This window comes from Buteo buteo, chromosome 14, assembly GCF_964188355.1.
Source record: "Buteo buteo chromosome 14, bButBut1.hap1.1, whole genome shotgun sequence".
In the NCBI taxonomy this organism is placed as follows: Eukaryota; Metazoa; Chordata; class Aves; order Accipitriformes; family Accipitridae; genus Buteo; species Buteo buteo.
The window spans coordinates 33,089,695-33,104,829 of NC_134184.1; the positions used below are offsets into that span (position 1 = coordinate 33,089,695).

At 46.3% G+C, this 15,135-nt stretch overlaps 1 protein-coding gene across 6 annotated transcripts in view; it reads right to left on the minus strand.

The window, feature by feature from the left end:
• Window positions 1-12,505: 12,505 nt before the first annotated feature.
• The window catches only part of ATP7B (ATPase copper transporting beta), a 45,572-nt gene continuing 42,942 nt past the window's right edge, over window positions 12,506-15,135 (minus strand). For 4 of the 6 annotated variants that reach the window (XM_075046290.1, XM_075046289.1, XM_075046291.1 and 1 more), the window contains one exon: window positions 12,506-14,830. In XM_075046290.1, the coding sequence (XP_074902391.1) occupies window positions 14,566-14,830 (265 nt within the window). In that variant the 3' untranslated portion in view covers window positions 12,506-14,565. The remainder of the gene's footprint in view (window positions 14,831-15,135) is intronic. The other 2 variants (XM_075046293.1, XM_075046294.1) reach the window with 2 other exon arrangements.

The following is a 15,135-nucleotide window of genomic DNA, read 5'->3' on the forward strand; positions in this document are numbered from 1 at the left end:
GCATGATTTTTAGGTCACTGTGCTGTGAAAATCCTCCCACGCCAAAGGATAATCTCTGTAACTGCGAGGGACGTCAAACACCACAACCAGCTCCACTGTATGCCCACAAAAAGAAAACCCAGGGCAAAGCAGGCAGAAGGGAGCATCCATGCAACGTCACGCCGCTGCTGTGCAGTACCACGTCCCTGCTCCCCAGGGCTCTATCCAACCTTGCCACGTCACTCCCAGGGCTGGCACGGGGCACGGCCACGCAAGGACAGCCAACGCAAGAAACACAAGAAACTCTTGGCCTCAGCCTGCCGGCGGCTGCCTCGGGGGCTTCCTGGGCAGCCTAGGTATGCACCAGTCCCAATTTCTCACCACTTCACTGCTAGACAAGCTTTTATTAGAGCCCGGTAGGAGTTTAGGTAAACCCATTTATTATTTTTATTACTGCCTCAGCAAAAGCATTCCCGCTCTCAGCAGTATCTGGAAAGTTTTATGGGTTCATATGGAAGAGATAGACCCTGGCATCAGTAAATTCTCATTGTTTCGATTGTTATATGTCCTAAACAACCTTTTTGGTGTCAGCGTTTCTTGTGTTAGATGCTATCAGTAATTCTGTCCCCCTCATTCATCAATTAATGTTCATAATTAAAATCTACCTGGCCAGTTTATCTCACTAAGCAACTCTGCTGTGTTTGTTATCTTGGCATCTGAACGTCCAGTACTGCAATTGCAATCAAAGGGAGAGACTATCCGTGGTATGATTTTTCTCTCATTCCCCAGAGCCAACCAGAAGAAAGCAGTAGTGAGAGACAAAATAACCCTCTTGCTGCTTTTAAACATCAGCCACAGCCTCCAAGGAGCTGGAGAAATGGACCTCTCTTATTAAACTGTAAAGTGCTGGTGCCATATCTAAAGGATTACTTTGGACTGTTTGCATTTTACTACATTAGATCAGCATTCTCTTTTTTTTTTTACCCAGTTTGACAAAAGAGCTGGATCCTGACTGCTTGTATCAGTTAAACTCAGAAGCATGCCCAACCAGTCCTGCCCACCCCTCTTTCTATGTTAAGGAAGAGCTGCAGAGGTGGGATCCCTTCCCTATCCCAAAACACTTGCAAGGAGCCGGGCTGGAAGCTGATAACATACCCTAACTAATACTGGTAGCTTCTGCAGCTGTTAAAGAGCTCATAGATGTTTTGTCTGAAGTGGGGAGAGAAGGCGAGTACTTACAAGTACTTACTTATTGTGTGGGAAGGTCCCGATGGCAAAATACTATATCAGCAATAAAGCCGCACCAGTAGTCCACTTGCAACATAGCTGTCCCATAACGCAGTTAAAAATACAGTGGAACTGAGATCTTATTATGTTTTATGGGTTTTCTCAAATACCTGAGAACAGTGACTATGGGCATGGATAAAGAAAGATCCTAGCAGTGTTTAGATATGGCCTTAAAACACTCTTTTTTCCCTCATTATTATTTACATTCTTAAAAAGGACTTTTAAGGATTTCAGGAATTCTTAGTGTTTTCAACAATTTGCCTGGGGATGATGCTCTGCAGGCCTCCAGCAAGCATCCTCCAGGTCTGGCCAGGCCATCTGGAGGTGATGCCATCCCAGAGTTGTGCCAGGGGGAAAGACCAGGGGAGCAGATTATTCAGAAAGGGAATAGCTGGGTAAACACTTTCTAAAGTGAAGCATGTGGTCGCCCGTAAAAGCATTTCTTCCCTACGCCGGTGAGCGTTAAAGAAAACCTGCAGTGCTCATCACGGCAGTGACACCTCATGCTCCTCCACGTTGTGGTGAGCAAACCCCAAGTTCTGTGCTGCAGCTGGGCTCTGAAACATGGATGCAACCAGGCGATGTGGCAGAGAGCGGGCTGAACGGCACCGATTAAAGGCAAACCAGCAGATTCAGGCAACTCTCAAATTCAGTAATGTCTGGGAGTTCAGATGGAGACAAAGGGGCTGCACGTTCCTCCTGGACGGACGAGCACTGCGAAGCTCCGGCATCACCAAGCTGTCAGGAAGCGGGTGTCTCTGCTAGAAGGGAAGAGGGAGGCCTCCGAGTTACTGGAAAGAGCAGAGACAGCCAAGTCCTTATCACTGAATTGCTGCTACAAAGGGTTAACTTGGATGATGGGGCAGAGCGCACCCTCAGCAAGTTTGCTGATGGCACCAAACTGGGAGATGTGGCTGATGCACCGGAGGGTCGTGCTGCCATCCAAAGGGACCTCAACAGGCTGGAGAAATGGGCTGACAGGAACATCGTGAAGTTCAACAAGAAGCGCAAAGTCCTGCACCTGGGGAGGAACAACCCCAGGCACCAGTACATGCTGGGGGACACCCAGCTAGCTGGAAAGCAGGTTGGCAGAAAAGGACCTGGGGGTTCTGGTGGGCAGTGAGTTGACCACGAGCCAGCAATGTGCCCTTACGGCAAAGAAGGTACCCTGGGCTGCGTTAGGAGGAGTGTTGCCAGCAGGATGAAGGAGGTGATCCTTCCCCTCTGCTCAGCACTGGTGGGGCCACACCTGGAGTGATGGGTCCAGTGCTGGGCTCCCCAGTACAAGAGAGACATGGACATACTGGGGAGAGTCCAACAAAGGGCTGCAAAGATGATGAAGCACCTTCTAGGATGAAGCACCTACAGGGAAAGGCTGAGAGCTGGGACTGTTCAGCCTAGAGGAGGCTCAGGAAGAATCTTATCGACGTATATAGATACCTGACGGGCGGGTGCAAAGAGGACGGAGCCAGGCTCTTTCCAGTGGTGCCCAGTGACAGGACCAGAGGCCATGGGCACAAACTGAAACACGGCGGGGGTCCCTCTGAACATCAGGAAACACTTTTCACTGTGAGGGGGACTGAGCACTGGCACAGGTTGCCCAGGGAGGTGGCGGAGTGTCCATCCTTGGGGATACTCAGAAGCCGTCTGGACATGGTCCTGGGCAACTGGCTGTGGGTGGCCCAGCTTGGGCAGGGGGGTTGGAGAGGTCCCTGCCAACCTCAACCAGTCTGTGATTCCATGAATCTAATTGCTTCCACGAGCGTGTGCTCTTAACACATTACTCTTCAGCATTAAAACTTTCTTGGCAGTGAAGTGACATGGAGAAAAGCTGGTAAATGTTGGTTGACGCTCACGACCCCTTTCCAATTCTCAGCTCCTGGAGCCAGGGACAAGCAGCACATTCCCGTACGGCTCTGGGAAATGCGTGTTTCCAACATGGTTCCACGTGATCGTCGGCACAGGACCAGTGATGGTGGGAACAGCACACGGACAGAGAGACAGGACGTCCACATGGGCTTTTGTGGCTGAAAGGCATTCCCCAGCTTTCGGAGGCCATGGGAAATGCTGGTTCCTGGCTCTTCCTGTAGTCAAATCAATCTTTTTGAGTAGGAAAGCCATCTCACAGCTCCCTGATAATTGCTTTTGTGGTAAATACAGTTGGGGCTGAATAACACTAATAAGCATAGCTTTTCTGCAATTAATTATTTCCAAAAGGAACTGGGATTCAGCCAAACGCTAATGAAGTCAGACGGAAATGGGAGCTGGGCCATGCATGAAGCAACAAAAAAGCTTTACTAGCAGTTTAAGTGCTGTATCGTTTTCTTCACCAGACCAGATGGATACATCTTTCTGCAGCCCTTTGCAGTCACTTTTCACACTTGCGGTCTCCATTCCTTTTGCAAACAGTATCGCTTAATTCCTGCACTAGTATTTTAAAAGACAAACCACTATAAGATGAAAGACTGCCATAGAGTGGGAAAGCCTGAGCCAGAACTTGAAATTATTAATAGAGTGAATGAGAAATAGCTTGTTTAGTCTGAAATAACTCACTTAGTGTGGAAAATCAGATGGGGAGAAAGGCAAATGGAAAGAAACCCATGCAAGAGGGACTGCCTAATATTTTCTAAGCACCAGACAGAAAAAGAGATGTAGGGACATAGGGGCTTGCAGCACTGCAAGTTGTGCTGTCATGACTGCTCTTAGGATAAATAAATGAGAGGATCTGGTGGTTTTGACCCTACACCCACCTGCAAGAGCAGCAATGAGCCAAGGCTGTGAAAATTGCTTGATCACACAGAGCTACCTGGGAACGGATGGTGGATGAGTGGTAGATGAAATCCCTGTGCTGACACTGCTAGCAACTGCGATGATTGGCAGTCTGTATATTCAAAATGAGACCATGCGGATTGTGAGCTCTTTTTTCCCAAGGATTTTTAGTCCTATTTCAGATTAACAGCCAAAGTGTTTGGCTCCTCCAGCACAAGGGTATTTACTATCTGGAAAGCCAGATTCTTGAGTGTTTGCTGCATAGAAACATGCCCACCGCATCTTTATGATCCAAATGACTTTATGCACCTTCTGTTAGGCATGAAACCATTGCTGGTTTTCAGAGTTCAGGAGAGGCTGAGGTAGACAAGCTTGCTGCGGACAAACAGATGAGAGCTGTAAAGAACAGAAAAGGGAAATGTATAATCACCCCAATAAAAAGCATGCTTACAATCCATACTAAGTTTTTGAGAAATAACTAGCTGCCTTCATGCCTCTTGATGGTGGGCTGCTATTTGCCAAAATGATATAATTAAAATTACTCAAACCAGGCAGTTTGAAAGTCCCATTCCCCTGCTCCATGTCCCCAGCTATCTCTCCGTCTCAGATTTCTGGGTCCGAAATATGTTAAAAGATGCCTTGCAAATGTGCACAAGTTTTGACACAGTATGCATGTGTGGGATTTACTGCACGTACTGTATGAAGTTGACCTGCAGATGGACCACGGCCATTTGCCAAGGACATGGAGGTGTCTGGCAGCCCGCTCAGAATTAGTTTGGATATCCAGAGGTTCTGGGCAAATGCTCAAAATCTTCCAATGTCATCCCAAATTTCTAGGCAGAAAAAGAAACCACCACATGTGGAAAAGACCCAGGCATATGTCAGTCCCAATTATATGTCCGGGGATAATATACCTGAGTCTTCTGAACAAGGTACACTAGTCCACTTCAACCTTAGCAGGGTGAAGAAAAGGGGGATGGACCTGAAGTCGGTGCATGATGACCCAGGCCAACAGTGTCAGCATTGCTCCAGTCTGTGCGTCACATGGGACTGAAAAAATAAAGACGATGCTGGGATCTGCTAAAACTGCACATCACCCACTGGTGGTGGTGGAAGCCACCTTCAGAGGCAGCAAGGAGGCTTTTTCTCTCAGGGAAACAGCAGAGGTGCCGTAAGACCCTGGCAACTCTGCCCTTGAGCTGCTCCGTGTGTGTGTGCCTTCCATTGCACTTCCACACACAAATCCCAAAGCACGTTACACACGGGACACCAGCTAAACCTGTAGGGGAAGATGAGAAACAGAGAAGTAAAGTATTGTCACAAGTGGCAAATTTAACTGACCTATGTGCATCCTCTTGCCAGGCCAATGACTTAAGCTTGGAGCAGCCTTATTAAGTAAATGGAAAGATAATTTTCTTTCTGAGGCAATAGGAGACCCTCAGCAGAGAAGAAACTATGGTCATCAAAGCACCAAACTCTGTAAACAGGATCCTTGGGATCAATAGAAAACCAAAAATAAAAGAAAAAGAAGGACTAATGTTCTCTCAAAATAACAGAGGATGAAATGGGACAGCAGCTGCTGCAGGTGAAGCAGCCCTTGGGGGCAATGTGCTCGCACTTTCTAGTTATTGCTTTGGTACTGCCCTGTAGACAAGCGATGGTGTCGAGAGCTGGAATTGCTTGGAGTATCATGTCTTGCTCTGCGCCCCAGCACCTGGCTGAACAACTCAGCAGAATAAAGAGAATATATCATTTGCCGTGGTTTGCCATTTCTGTCCTGTTTTTTTGGTTCTTGGGTGTCAAAAGCACTTTCCTCTGAAGCCAGTGTAAGCGTTGCAAAAATGCTGTGGCCATTCACAGCACCAGGTGTGTGTATATACAGCATAGCAAATTAAATGGGGAGAGTGTTAATACTGGTATAGGTGCAGTCATTCTCATTACACCTACTGCCATTTCTAAACATGTGTTGTAATTACTAAAGAAGTAAGTGGAAGAAGAGCATTCAGAAGAAGCACTGTCATCAGCACAGACGGGTAAATGTAATCCACGCACCTTGGCAGAACTTGTAATCTGCTCACTTCATTACTGTTCAGGTCTCTTATTACAGGGTTGTCCAGTGTGTCTCTTTTCTGACTTACTCATACAAGACCTTGAAAATGATGGAAGAGCTACTGAGAATGGAGAGGGGGAAGAAGTTGTTGGGGAAACAATCACACGTGTCTGAATCAGAGACTATTAACTGTCTGCTGGTGAGTTATGGTTTTGTTTGTTTGTTTTTACGAAGCTAAAAGTGAGTTCTTTTAAATTCAATTTTTATGTGTTTGTTTACAAAGAAGCCAAGCAATGGGGAGAACAAGGCAAGATGGTGGTGAAGAGGCAGGGCTGAGATGCAAAACATCCCAGTCCCTGCTGGGGTCAGACACTGCACGGGTCACTTCGCCTGTGCCTCGGCTCAGCCTTGTGTGAGACGCAATCAACACTTCCCTCGTGGAAGTGGCTTGAGGTTTTATTGCTGTAAAGCACCTTTATCTCAGGGCTTACATTTAATAAATGCACAGGGAGTTAAATAACAGCTACCGAATCAGCGGTGTGCTTTTCTGTAGAATTTAACACTTTTCAAAGGAGGAAAACAGTGAGGCTGCTTTGGGCTCAGCCTTGTTTTCACCTCCCTCCCCAGCCCTCCCTCTCCCAGTGCCGCAGAGGCCCTGTTCTCTCTGGGCCAAGATCCTGGGATGAAACTCTCCGAGCAAAGCTGCTTTTCTTGTTACTTTGAAGATCTCTCGAGAGCCAGCCTATTTTTCTGCTGCCTCATATTTGTCCAACCTGCTTATTATCTAAGCAAGAGGATCTTTTTCCTCCAGCCTGGTGTGCTCAGAAGGGAAAGCTCTCTGCCAAATTCCCATTTTCTCCCTTCTCTTTAAGCACACGGAGTTGTTGCTGTAGCCCATTAATAACTGGTTAATGGCTTCTGCAGGGAAAGGGACTTGATCTGCCGCCTCTTTCACTGCGGAGGTGCTGTATGAAACCTGCCTGGGACTCACGGGTTTTGGGGTGCTCCCAGCTCCAGCTGCAGGCTGCAGTGGGTGCTGGTCGGCCCCGGCACCCCTCTGAACGGCTGAGGTTGCCACCTTCTGGGACCCCCCAGCAAACCCCCCTGGTGGCCTGAAAATCCGGGTGCCCCGCTCCCTACAACAGCAACCCTCACGTCCCAGGTCCTCGCCCTGCTCATCACAGGTCATGGCGAGCAGCTCCTTCCCTCTTTAAGATACCTGTGTGCCTTGCAAATATTTCTCCTCCTTGTAGTTTCCCTTTCCCAACTTAGCGCCATAGAAGCCGGCATTTTATGGTCCATAGACCGTGTAAGCCACACTTACATCTGTCACGGCAGTCACGAGCAAAAACCAAAACTTCCCTTCCAGCAGCTTCTTGTGATCTATGGGTATAAATTTCTCACTGCAACATGGCCTTGGCCAGGGCAGCATCTGCCGGGTCACCTTTACAGCCAAAATCTGCCTCCCCCATGGGTGTGAAGCAAGCAGCACGCCACCCAAAAGCCTTGCCTACCTCCCCTTCATCCCTAATGCGATGATACGCTTAACGTGCTCCATGGTCTGTAAAGAGAACGATCAAACAACAGCTTCTGACTGAGTAACTTGTGGCACAACTATATTGGCAGGTGTATGTGGTTTTTTAATCCTCCTGCCATTGCGAGAGGATAAAAGTCCCAACACAAATGGCAACTCTGCAGCAAGTATCTGACATAATTACAGTAATTATATTGCCTCCGCACTGTCTTACAAATCAGTGACAGTATATATTTAACGAGCTCTTTCCTGTTTAGCAGGTTACTCCCAGCCGCTCAGATTTGCAACTGCAATGCAGAGGTATCTTAAAATAACATTAACCCTTGGAAGCGATGCCCCTTTCTGCGAGGAGGCAGGCGAGTCTCTCAGAGCAGGGCCTGACTCCGCACGCCCATCCCGGCACCGTCGGAAAGCGCGGGCAGGCTTCGGAGCAAGCCCCCGCACGGGTCCGATTTGCCCCGGTGAGTAAAATTTTGCAAGTAAAGAAGCCGCAGAGCTGCAGGGCAGCTGGGAAGCACGGGGTCTGGTGTGCAGTCCCCTGGTGTCTGGCCAGAGGAGACCGTGCCCGCCTCCTGCTGCCCACCCCGGGGTGCCACCGCCAGCCCTCACCCCGACGTCGTGAGGGTGGGAGAGAGGCGAAGCGCTCAGGGGACGTGGGGACACAGCCAGGTGTTCCCGAACAACAGAAATGTCTTAAAAAAAAATAGAAAAAAAAAAGGCGGATAGATAAATGCCAATTTTAAAGCAATTTGCTTTAAGCAAAACTGCCACAAACCGTTCTCGACCAGTGTCGCGGCTTGGGTGATCCCATTGATGTTGTGTATCCCCAAAAGCTCCTTTGGCAAGCTTTACCCGATGGGTGCCCCAAGGCCCTGCGTTGCCCGGGGACTGCTCCTCTTCCTCTTCAGCAGCCAGTACCACCCGGGAGCTCCTCACCTGCCAGGGGCTGAAGGCGAGCAGGGTTACAGGGATTTAAATAAAAATACGGAGCTACAGTGCTTCGTGACAGCGGCACTGCTGCTTTTTACAAAAGCCCTGCACTGTGTCAGTCTTAAAAAGAGGTAGCAGTGGAGGAAAAACAGTTTGGTGAACTTCTTTCAAACCCAGGCTATTTTAAGGATAGTCATGTGGATTTTGGGTAGCTCCCTAAGTGTTTGGAGGCCTCAAATATTCAGATTTACGCCTAAAACTTTTTTGATAGCTATCATAAGACACACGCAGCTGTAGTTCGGAGGAGTGCTGAGCATGTGCCTTATCTTCACTGACTCCAAAAGGATTTACGCTTGTGCTTTGGTGCTCCCCTGAATAGAAACACATTCGTGGGGCCTTACGGTGGGTCTGTTCGGTGACTTCCCCTAAGGTAAGAGCCTGCTTAAAACAAAAACCAACCAAACAAGCAGTCTTGCACCCTCAGCTGCCTGGAGAGTTTAAACTCACGCCACAAGGTGCAGGTTTGTTCTGAGGGTGCAAGCACCACGCTTAGCCTTCCTGCAGTGCTGCTTTTCTTCCTGAATCTCAGCTTGTGGAAGGAAAAAGAAAGGTAATGATAATTTCACCAGACAGCATATGTGGAGATCAGGGTTTACTTAAGTGTCAAATAATACAAAGAAAGCAGCAATTCAGAGCTCAAGGCAAGTAAGCGCTAGCCTAAAATCTGTTCCCGGGCTACAAGTCAAGTCAGCCCAAGAATTTTAGACACCCTGTATTATCTGACTTAAACTGCCCCCCTTTGTATTTTTTTCCCTGGCTGCTAACCAGCAGGGACTGTACTGGATCTTTTCCAGATTAAAGGGGATCCTCTGGCTCAGGCTGGACCTGCAGTGACATCTCGTGGTCCCCCGCCAGGCGAGGTGCTGGCTGCCAGGCGCTGCAGCCCCCCGGCCCGAACCTCCCACCGATGCCCCTGGACCACAGCACTGACCAACCTCCCCGGGGACTTACCTCCACCCGGGGCGGCTGAACGCCCAAGTGGGGAAACAAACACACACCTCCTCCTGCCACATCCCTTCCCCTTCACCTGCAGCACCAGGGGAAACTTCAGAAATCATCCTTTTAGGCATGAAGATAAACCTATCACGAAAATCAGATCATTGCACGGAGAGCCTGTGGATGGGCCGTGCTCGCCTGCAAAGCCTGGCTGCTTTTAACTCGAGACAAGGAGGGGAATTAATCTGCCTCCTCCCACGTTTGTGCCTGTCTGAGACTCACATGCGAGCAGGATGCTTTGCGCTTCGCCAGTTCTTCTTTTGTTGTGACTCTCAAACGATTTCCCACTGAAAACCAACACGCTTGCTGTTGGCGGCTTAGTAGAGGAAATTAAATCCAACATTTCGGTGCTATCTGATTTCCCATCCCTGTACACCATTGTGTAATTTCACCACCCACTCATTTGTTTTCTTCACACACAAGTGCATTTAGAGAAAATACAATTCTTGGAAGAATATTCAGTCAGAGAAATGCTGTAATCAGCTTGGATAGAAATCAGACAGTTAATTTGCTTGAAAAAGAGTGAAGGGAGGAGGAAATGAAATGGAATATTTTCTTTCTTGTGAACTTAGGGCACCAAAAAATTTTACGGCAAAGCTATAGCATGAGAAGGAAAAATAGTTGAAAAACTTCACGGGAAACATTGCTCCTGAGCTACTGCACTAAAAATAACATGAAAGGCAAAGTAAAAGGTCTGATTCATTAGATGTCTTCTCTGTTCATTAAAAAAAAAAAAAAGTTATGGGAAAAGACTCATGAACTTTTACCTGGGCAAAATAACTAGACATCCCATGTAAATCATCAGCTATATCAACATTTAGGGTCAGATCAGCAATAACTGAGTCATGCCGGAACAATGTGCAGAATGTAGACACCTAAGACCAAAACTGGGATTTGAAAAGCTCCTCCACACTGCTTAAACCATCAAAATTCTCAGTCCTGGGAAAGAGGAGAAGCGTGGCACACTGGTGAGCAGACGGGGCACAGAGCTTAGGGATCACTCCAAGAAGCCGTCCTCTCGGGCACCTTCGACCAGCCCTTTTACTGGACCTGGCTCATAGCGCAGCGCAGCACCAGTCAGAGACCAGCACCTTGCTCTGCCAGGGGCTCTGCAGGCAGATGGTCCCAGCGAAGACAAGGAAAGATCATAATTATGTTATGCAGAAATGCAGATGCGGTCCTCCATCTCATACGCCCCTTCAGTGAGTCAGCTCAAGTTTAACAAGAGCACATGATCACAAGTGTCAGGACTATCACTTCTATTTCTTTCTCTTGACTATGTGTAGCAATTCTAACTTCCTTACAGGCATGTATGCAAGTTTCACAGCAGTTTACAGTCTAAGACATTACGCAAATACAGTTAGGAACCCTTAACATATTTTCCAGTTCATTTCAAGTTATTAAAGTCAAAGCCATCTTTCCTCCACTCCTTTGTCACCTCTTGAGAGCAGGATAGTGTGATCAGTCCTCTACTCCAATAATTTTCCCATTCATATTACGTTCACAGAAATAAGAGAAAGCCCGGCTGGAGAGAAGGCAAGGAGATTGTCCAGGGCACTTGCCTGCCCCAGGGCAGGATTCAGCTCTGGCTAACGCATTGTCATCAGATATTGTCGTGGTTTACCCCCAGCCGGCAACTCAGCCCCACGCAGCCGCTCACTCACCTCCCTCACAGTGGGATGGAGGAGAGAATCGGAAGGGTAAAAGTGAGAAAGCTCGTAGGCTGAGATAAAGACAGCTTAACAGGTAAAGCAAAAGCTGTGCACGCAAGCAAAGCAAAACAAGGAATTCATTCCCCACTTCCCATGGGCAGGCAGGTGTTCAGCCATCTCCAGGACAGCAGGGCTCCGTCACGCAGAACGGTGACTTGGGAAGACAAACCCCATCACTCCGAACGTCCCCCCTTCCTTTTCCTTCCCCCAGCTTTACATGCTGAGCATGACATCCTATGGTCTGGGATATCCCTTGGGTCAGTCGGGGTCAGCTGTCCCGGCTGTGTCCCCCCCAACTCCTTGTGCCCCCCAGCCTGCTCGCTGGTGGGGTGGGGTGAGAAGCAGAACAGCCCTTGGCTCTGTGCAAGCACTGCTCAGCAGTAATGAAAACATCCCTGTGTTACCAACACTGTTTTCAGCACAAATCCAGAACATAGCCCCATACTAGCTACTGTAAAGAAAATTAACTCTATCCCAGCCAAAACCAGCACAGATACGTGCCTGATTGCCGTGCGCATCTGAAGAGCCAGTGCTCCACAATCATTCCTGTTACGCAGTTCCTCCCTAGCGACCAATCTAAATCTTCTTTGATTCCATAAGCCTGTTATTTCTTGTTCTACCCACCATGAACATAAAAGACACTGAAAAGATGAAAGGAATAAATTGTTCTCTTTGTGTTTGGAGACTTGTATTTCCTTTGAGTATTCTGTAGGCAAACCTACTCAAACTCCTTCGATCTTCTTCTTGTATTTCTCATGCTCATGGACTTATGTTCTCATATTTTCTAGATTTCTGTTAAATCTCATTGCTCTTCTCTGAACTGTCTTCATTTTGTCCTAACAAGTATGACATATAAAACTAGACCTGATATTTCAGCTAATGCCTCTCCAGAGCTGAACAGAAAGAGTTATTTTATGTCATATGGATGATACAGTCTTCATACATCTCAATGTGTCTGTTCATTTTGCAGCATCACTATGTTGTTAGAATGGGTCACAAAACGAATGCCAGCCAACTACCTGACCTTTTTCTGCCAAGCTGACCTTTAATTCCTCTCTCTCCTGTTTGCAAAGTTTTTCAGTTCTGTCCAAATTCTCAAGATGATCTTGAATCCTAATTCCACCCTTCAACATGCTTGCAACCTCACCTGCCTCAGCATACAATACAGCACTGTCTCTTTTTCCCCTGCTATACATCCTGCCTGAAATAGATCACAAAGCAGTCACAAAATCTCTCTTATGCATATGTATCCTGCAATCCAACAATCGCTGCTTATACTTTTTTTTTTTGCTGTACCCCTCCAAAAAAATAAAAACAAAGACACAAAGTGATTTGCTTGCTTGTTTGTTTTTTTTAAAAAAAACACAGTATTTTTACTGTAAGCACTGGTAAGAAAACATAAAACAGTGAAACAGTAGGCCATCTTCCCCACAGGGACATGTACAGGCACCTACAGCATGTTTGAAAAGTGTGTGTACTGTGAAAGATTTTACAGTTTTAAAATTGACTTATAATTATATTTAAGACAGTGCTGTCAATGTTTGTTAAGGAGAGCTCAAATATAGTACTAAGAGGAAGAGAGAATAGGAAGACTTGTCCAATGCTTTAAGCACAATTCTTTTCCTCTCTGGCTTGTTTTTCATTTTTACATTAGGAGGAGCAGGATTTGAACTCACGTTGGAAACAGCTCTATATTTAAGTCAATGAAAATAAAGTGGTTATTTCACATTGTTTAGCATAGTAATTCCTCTTTTTTCACTTTTTAGATTAGACTATAAAACTCTGGTCTCCTTACTTCAAAGTCCCACAGTTGGGAAAAGCAGCACCCCGGGACCCGACTCAGTGCACCAGAGCCATTGATTCCTACTGTCCTGACTCAAAAAAGTGTTAAGGGATGAATTTGACATTCACAGTGACAAAGTTACTGCAAGCTTTGGTAAAAACGTTAAAGTGAAAAAAGGGTTGTTCAGCACCTTGATTTCTCATTAAACTAGAGCAAAGAGAGAAATTAAAACCGATTCAAAACATGAATGCAAATTTACATTAAAATTCAAGCTATTACAAATCTTAGTTCAAGTCCTTCTGTCGTCAGAAAAGGTTATTTATACGACAGCAAATAGAAGCCTCACATTTTAAGGCCACTTTTCCACCTTTACCACTTAAACTTTTGGCTCCATTTTAAGCAACCAGCAAGCTGGGTTAACTTATGCAATAAACTCGCTCCATTCAGCCATCCTGGAGTCACAGCAGTGCTAGTTCTGCTCTCAGTCACACCATGGTAAATACCACCTTTCCTCACACTGGCATAAATTCTTCACTCTGTCAGAGGGAAGAGACAGACAACTGCTCGACTGTCAGGAGCTTCACGGGGTCCTGCAAGGTATCCACAGGGAAAGGATATGCTAACTTGGACCAGGAATTGCTCTGCCTTTGTGGACTTCAATAGGAACGGAAAAGTTCCTGGTGACTTAAAGGAGTTTGTCCCAAACAGGAATATCTGTAAACATAATAACAACTCATAGAAGGTATCTTGTGCAAAAAAAAGGGGAAGAAAGAGCTCATATGGAGCAAAAGAGAAAATCTAGGAGAGCAGTGGGAATGACAGAACAAGTTTAGCAATGGAAATGTGCGTCAAAATGATGCAATACCTGAAAGCAAGTGAAAATCTTTGAAAGAGACCATTCAGAGAGTTACAGTGAGTGAAACACCAAAGCATTTTTGGTCCATGGAGATGCACATGAATCCTAAATACAAAGTGCTCTCACAGTGATGTGACTAGTTAGAATTCTGTGTAGAAATACAACTTCTGACCATGGAGCTCCTTATGCCATGGCTGTTTTCAGTTGGACACAGAAATTAATATTTGGCAGCTCTGAACATACTTTTGCTTCATGTGCTCTTGAAAGAATAAAGTTAGAGTGAAAAGTATGAAATTTGGTGCCCAGCAAACAGTCCAGAAGAGAGAAATTCTTTTAGACTCTGAAAAGTACAATTTTACATTATTTCATTAACTGCTGTGTGCAGAGGAGCCAGTTCATTATAGAGCCACAGATTCTTTCTGTGACTAGAAATAATTGGTGACCTGAAAAAAATCCACAATCCATACAACCCAACATCGAGCTGAGTTGCAATTTTGTGAGCTGAAGGAATGACTTCACTTACAACCTTGAAGCTCCTGATGAAATAAGTCAGTCCCTCCCGTCACTGGTGAGGAGGAACGTTTCCTCCTGTACTAAGAATATAGTGCTTCAGATGTACTGTTCTTCGTCTCCTCCATTCATGAGCAACGACCACTTGTCCCCTTCCTCCTCAACAAAACCATTACGTCTTGGCAGCTTGTCTGAAGTCAAGGAAGAGAGAGACACTTGGCTAATCTGATCCCAAGGAGCCGGTCTGGATGAATCCCTCCTCCTATCATCCATTCCAATATGAACACTGATTTGGGAAGGAGTAAGTGGCTTCATGCGGCCTTGAGCTTGTGCTTCATAACTTTCTGTGTCTGGCTTCTTATAACTATGAAGAGAAAGAGAAAAGATGTTTAGTACCAAGAGCTCAATGAGTAGAAGAGTCTTAGGCATTAGAAAAAATCAGAAACTTCTGATAACTGAAATGTTTCCTGCACTTCAGACACAATGTTAACGGCTAAGAGTACTGGTCACACGGCTTTAAGACATTTTAATAATAAAAGAGTGGGACCTCAAAGTGAGGTTCTTTAAGAAAATTTATGAGTTTTCTGAATTATGAAAGGGTTTGTAGTAGACAGTTGCAGGGGAATGGACTTGATGACCCAAAAGTCACTTTCTGATTCAATGTATTTC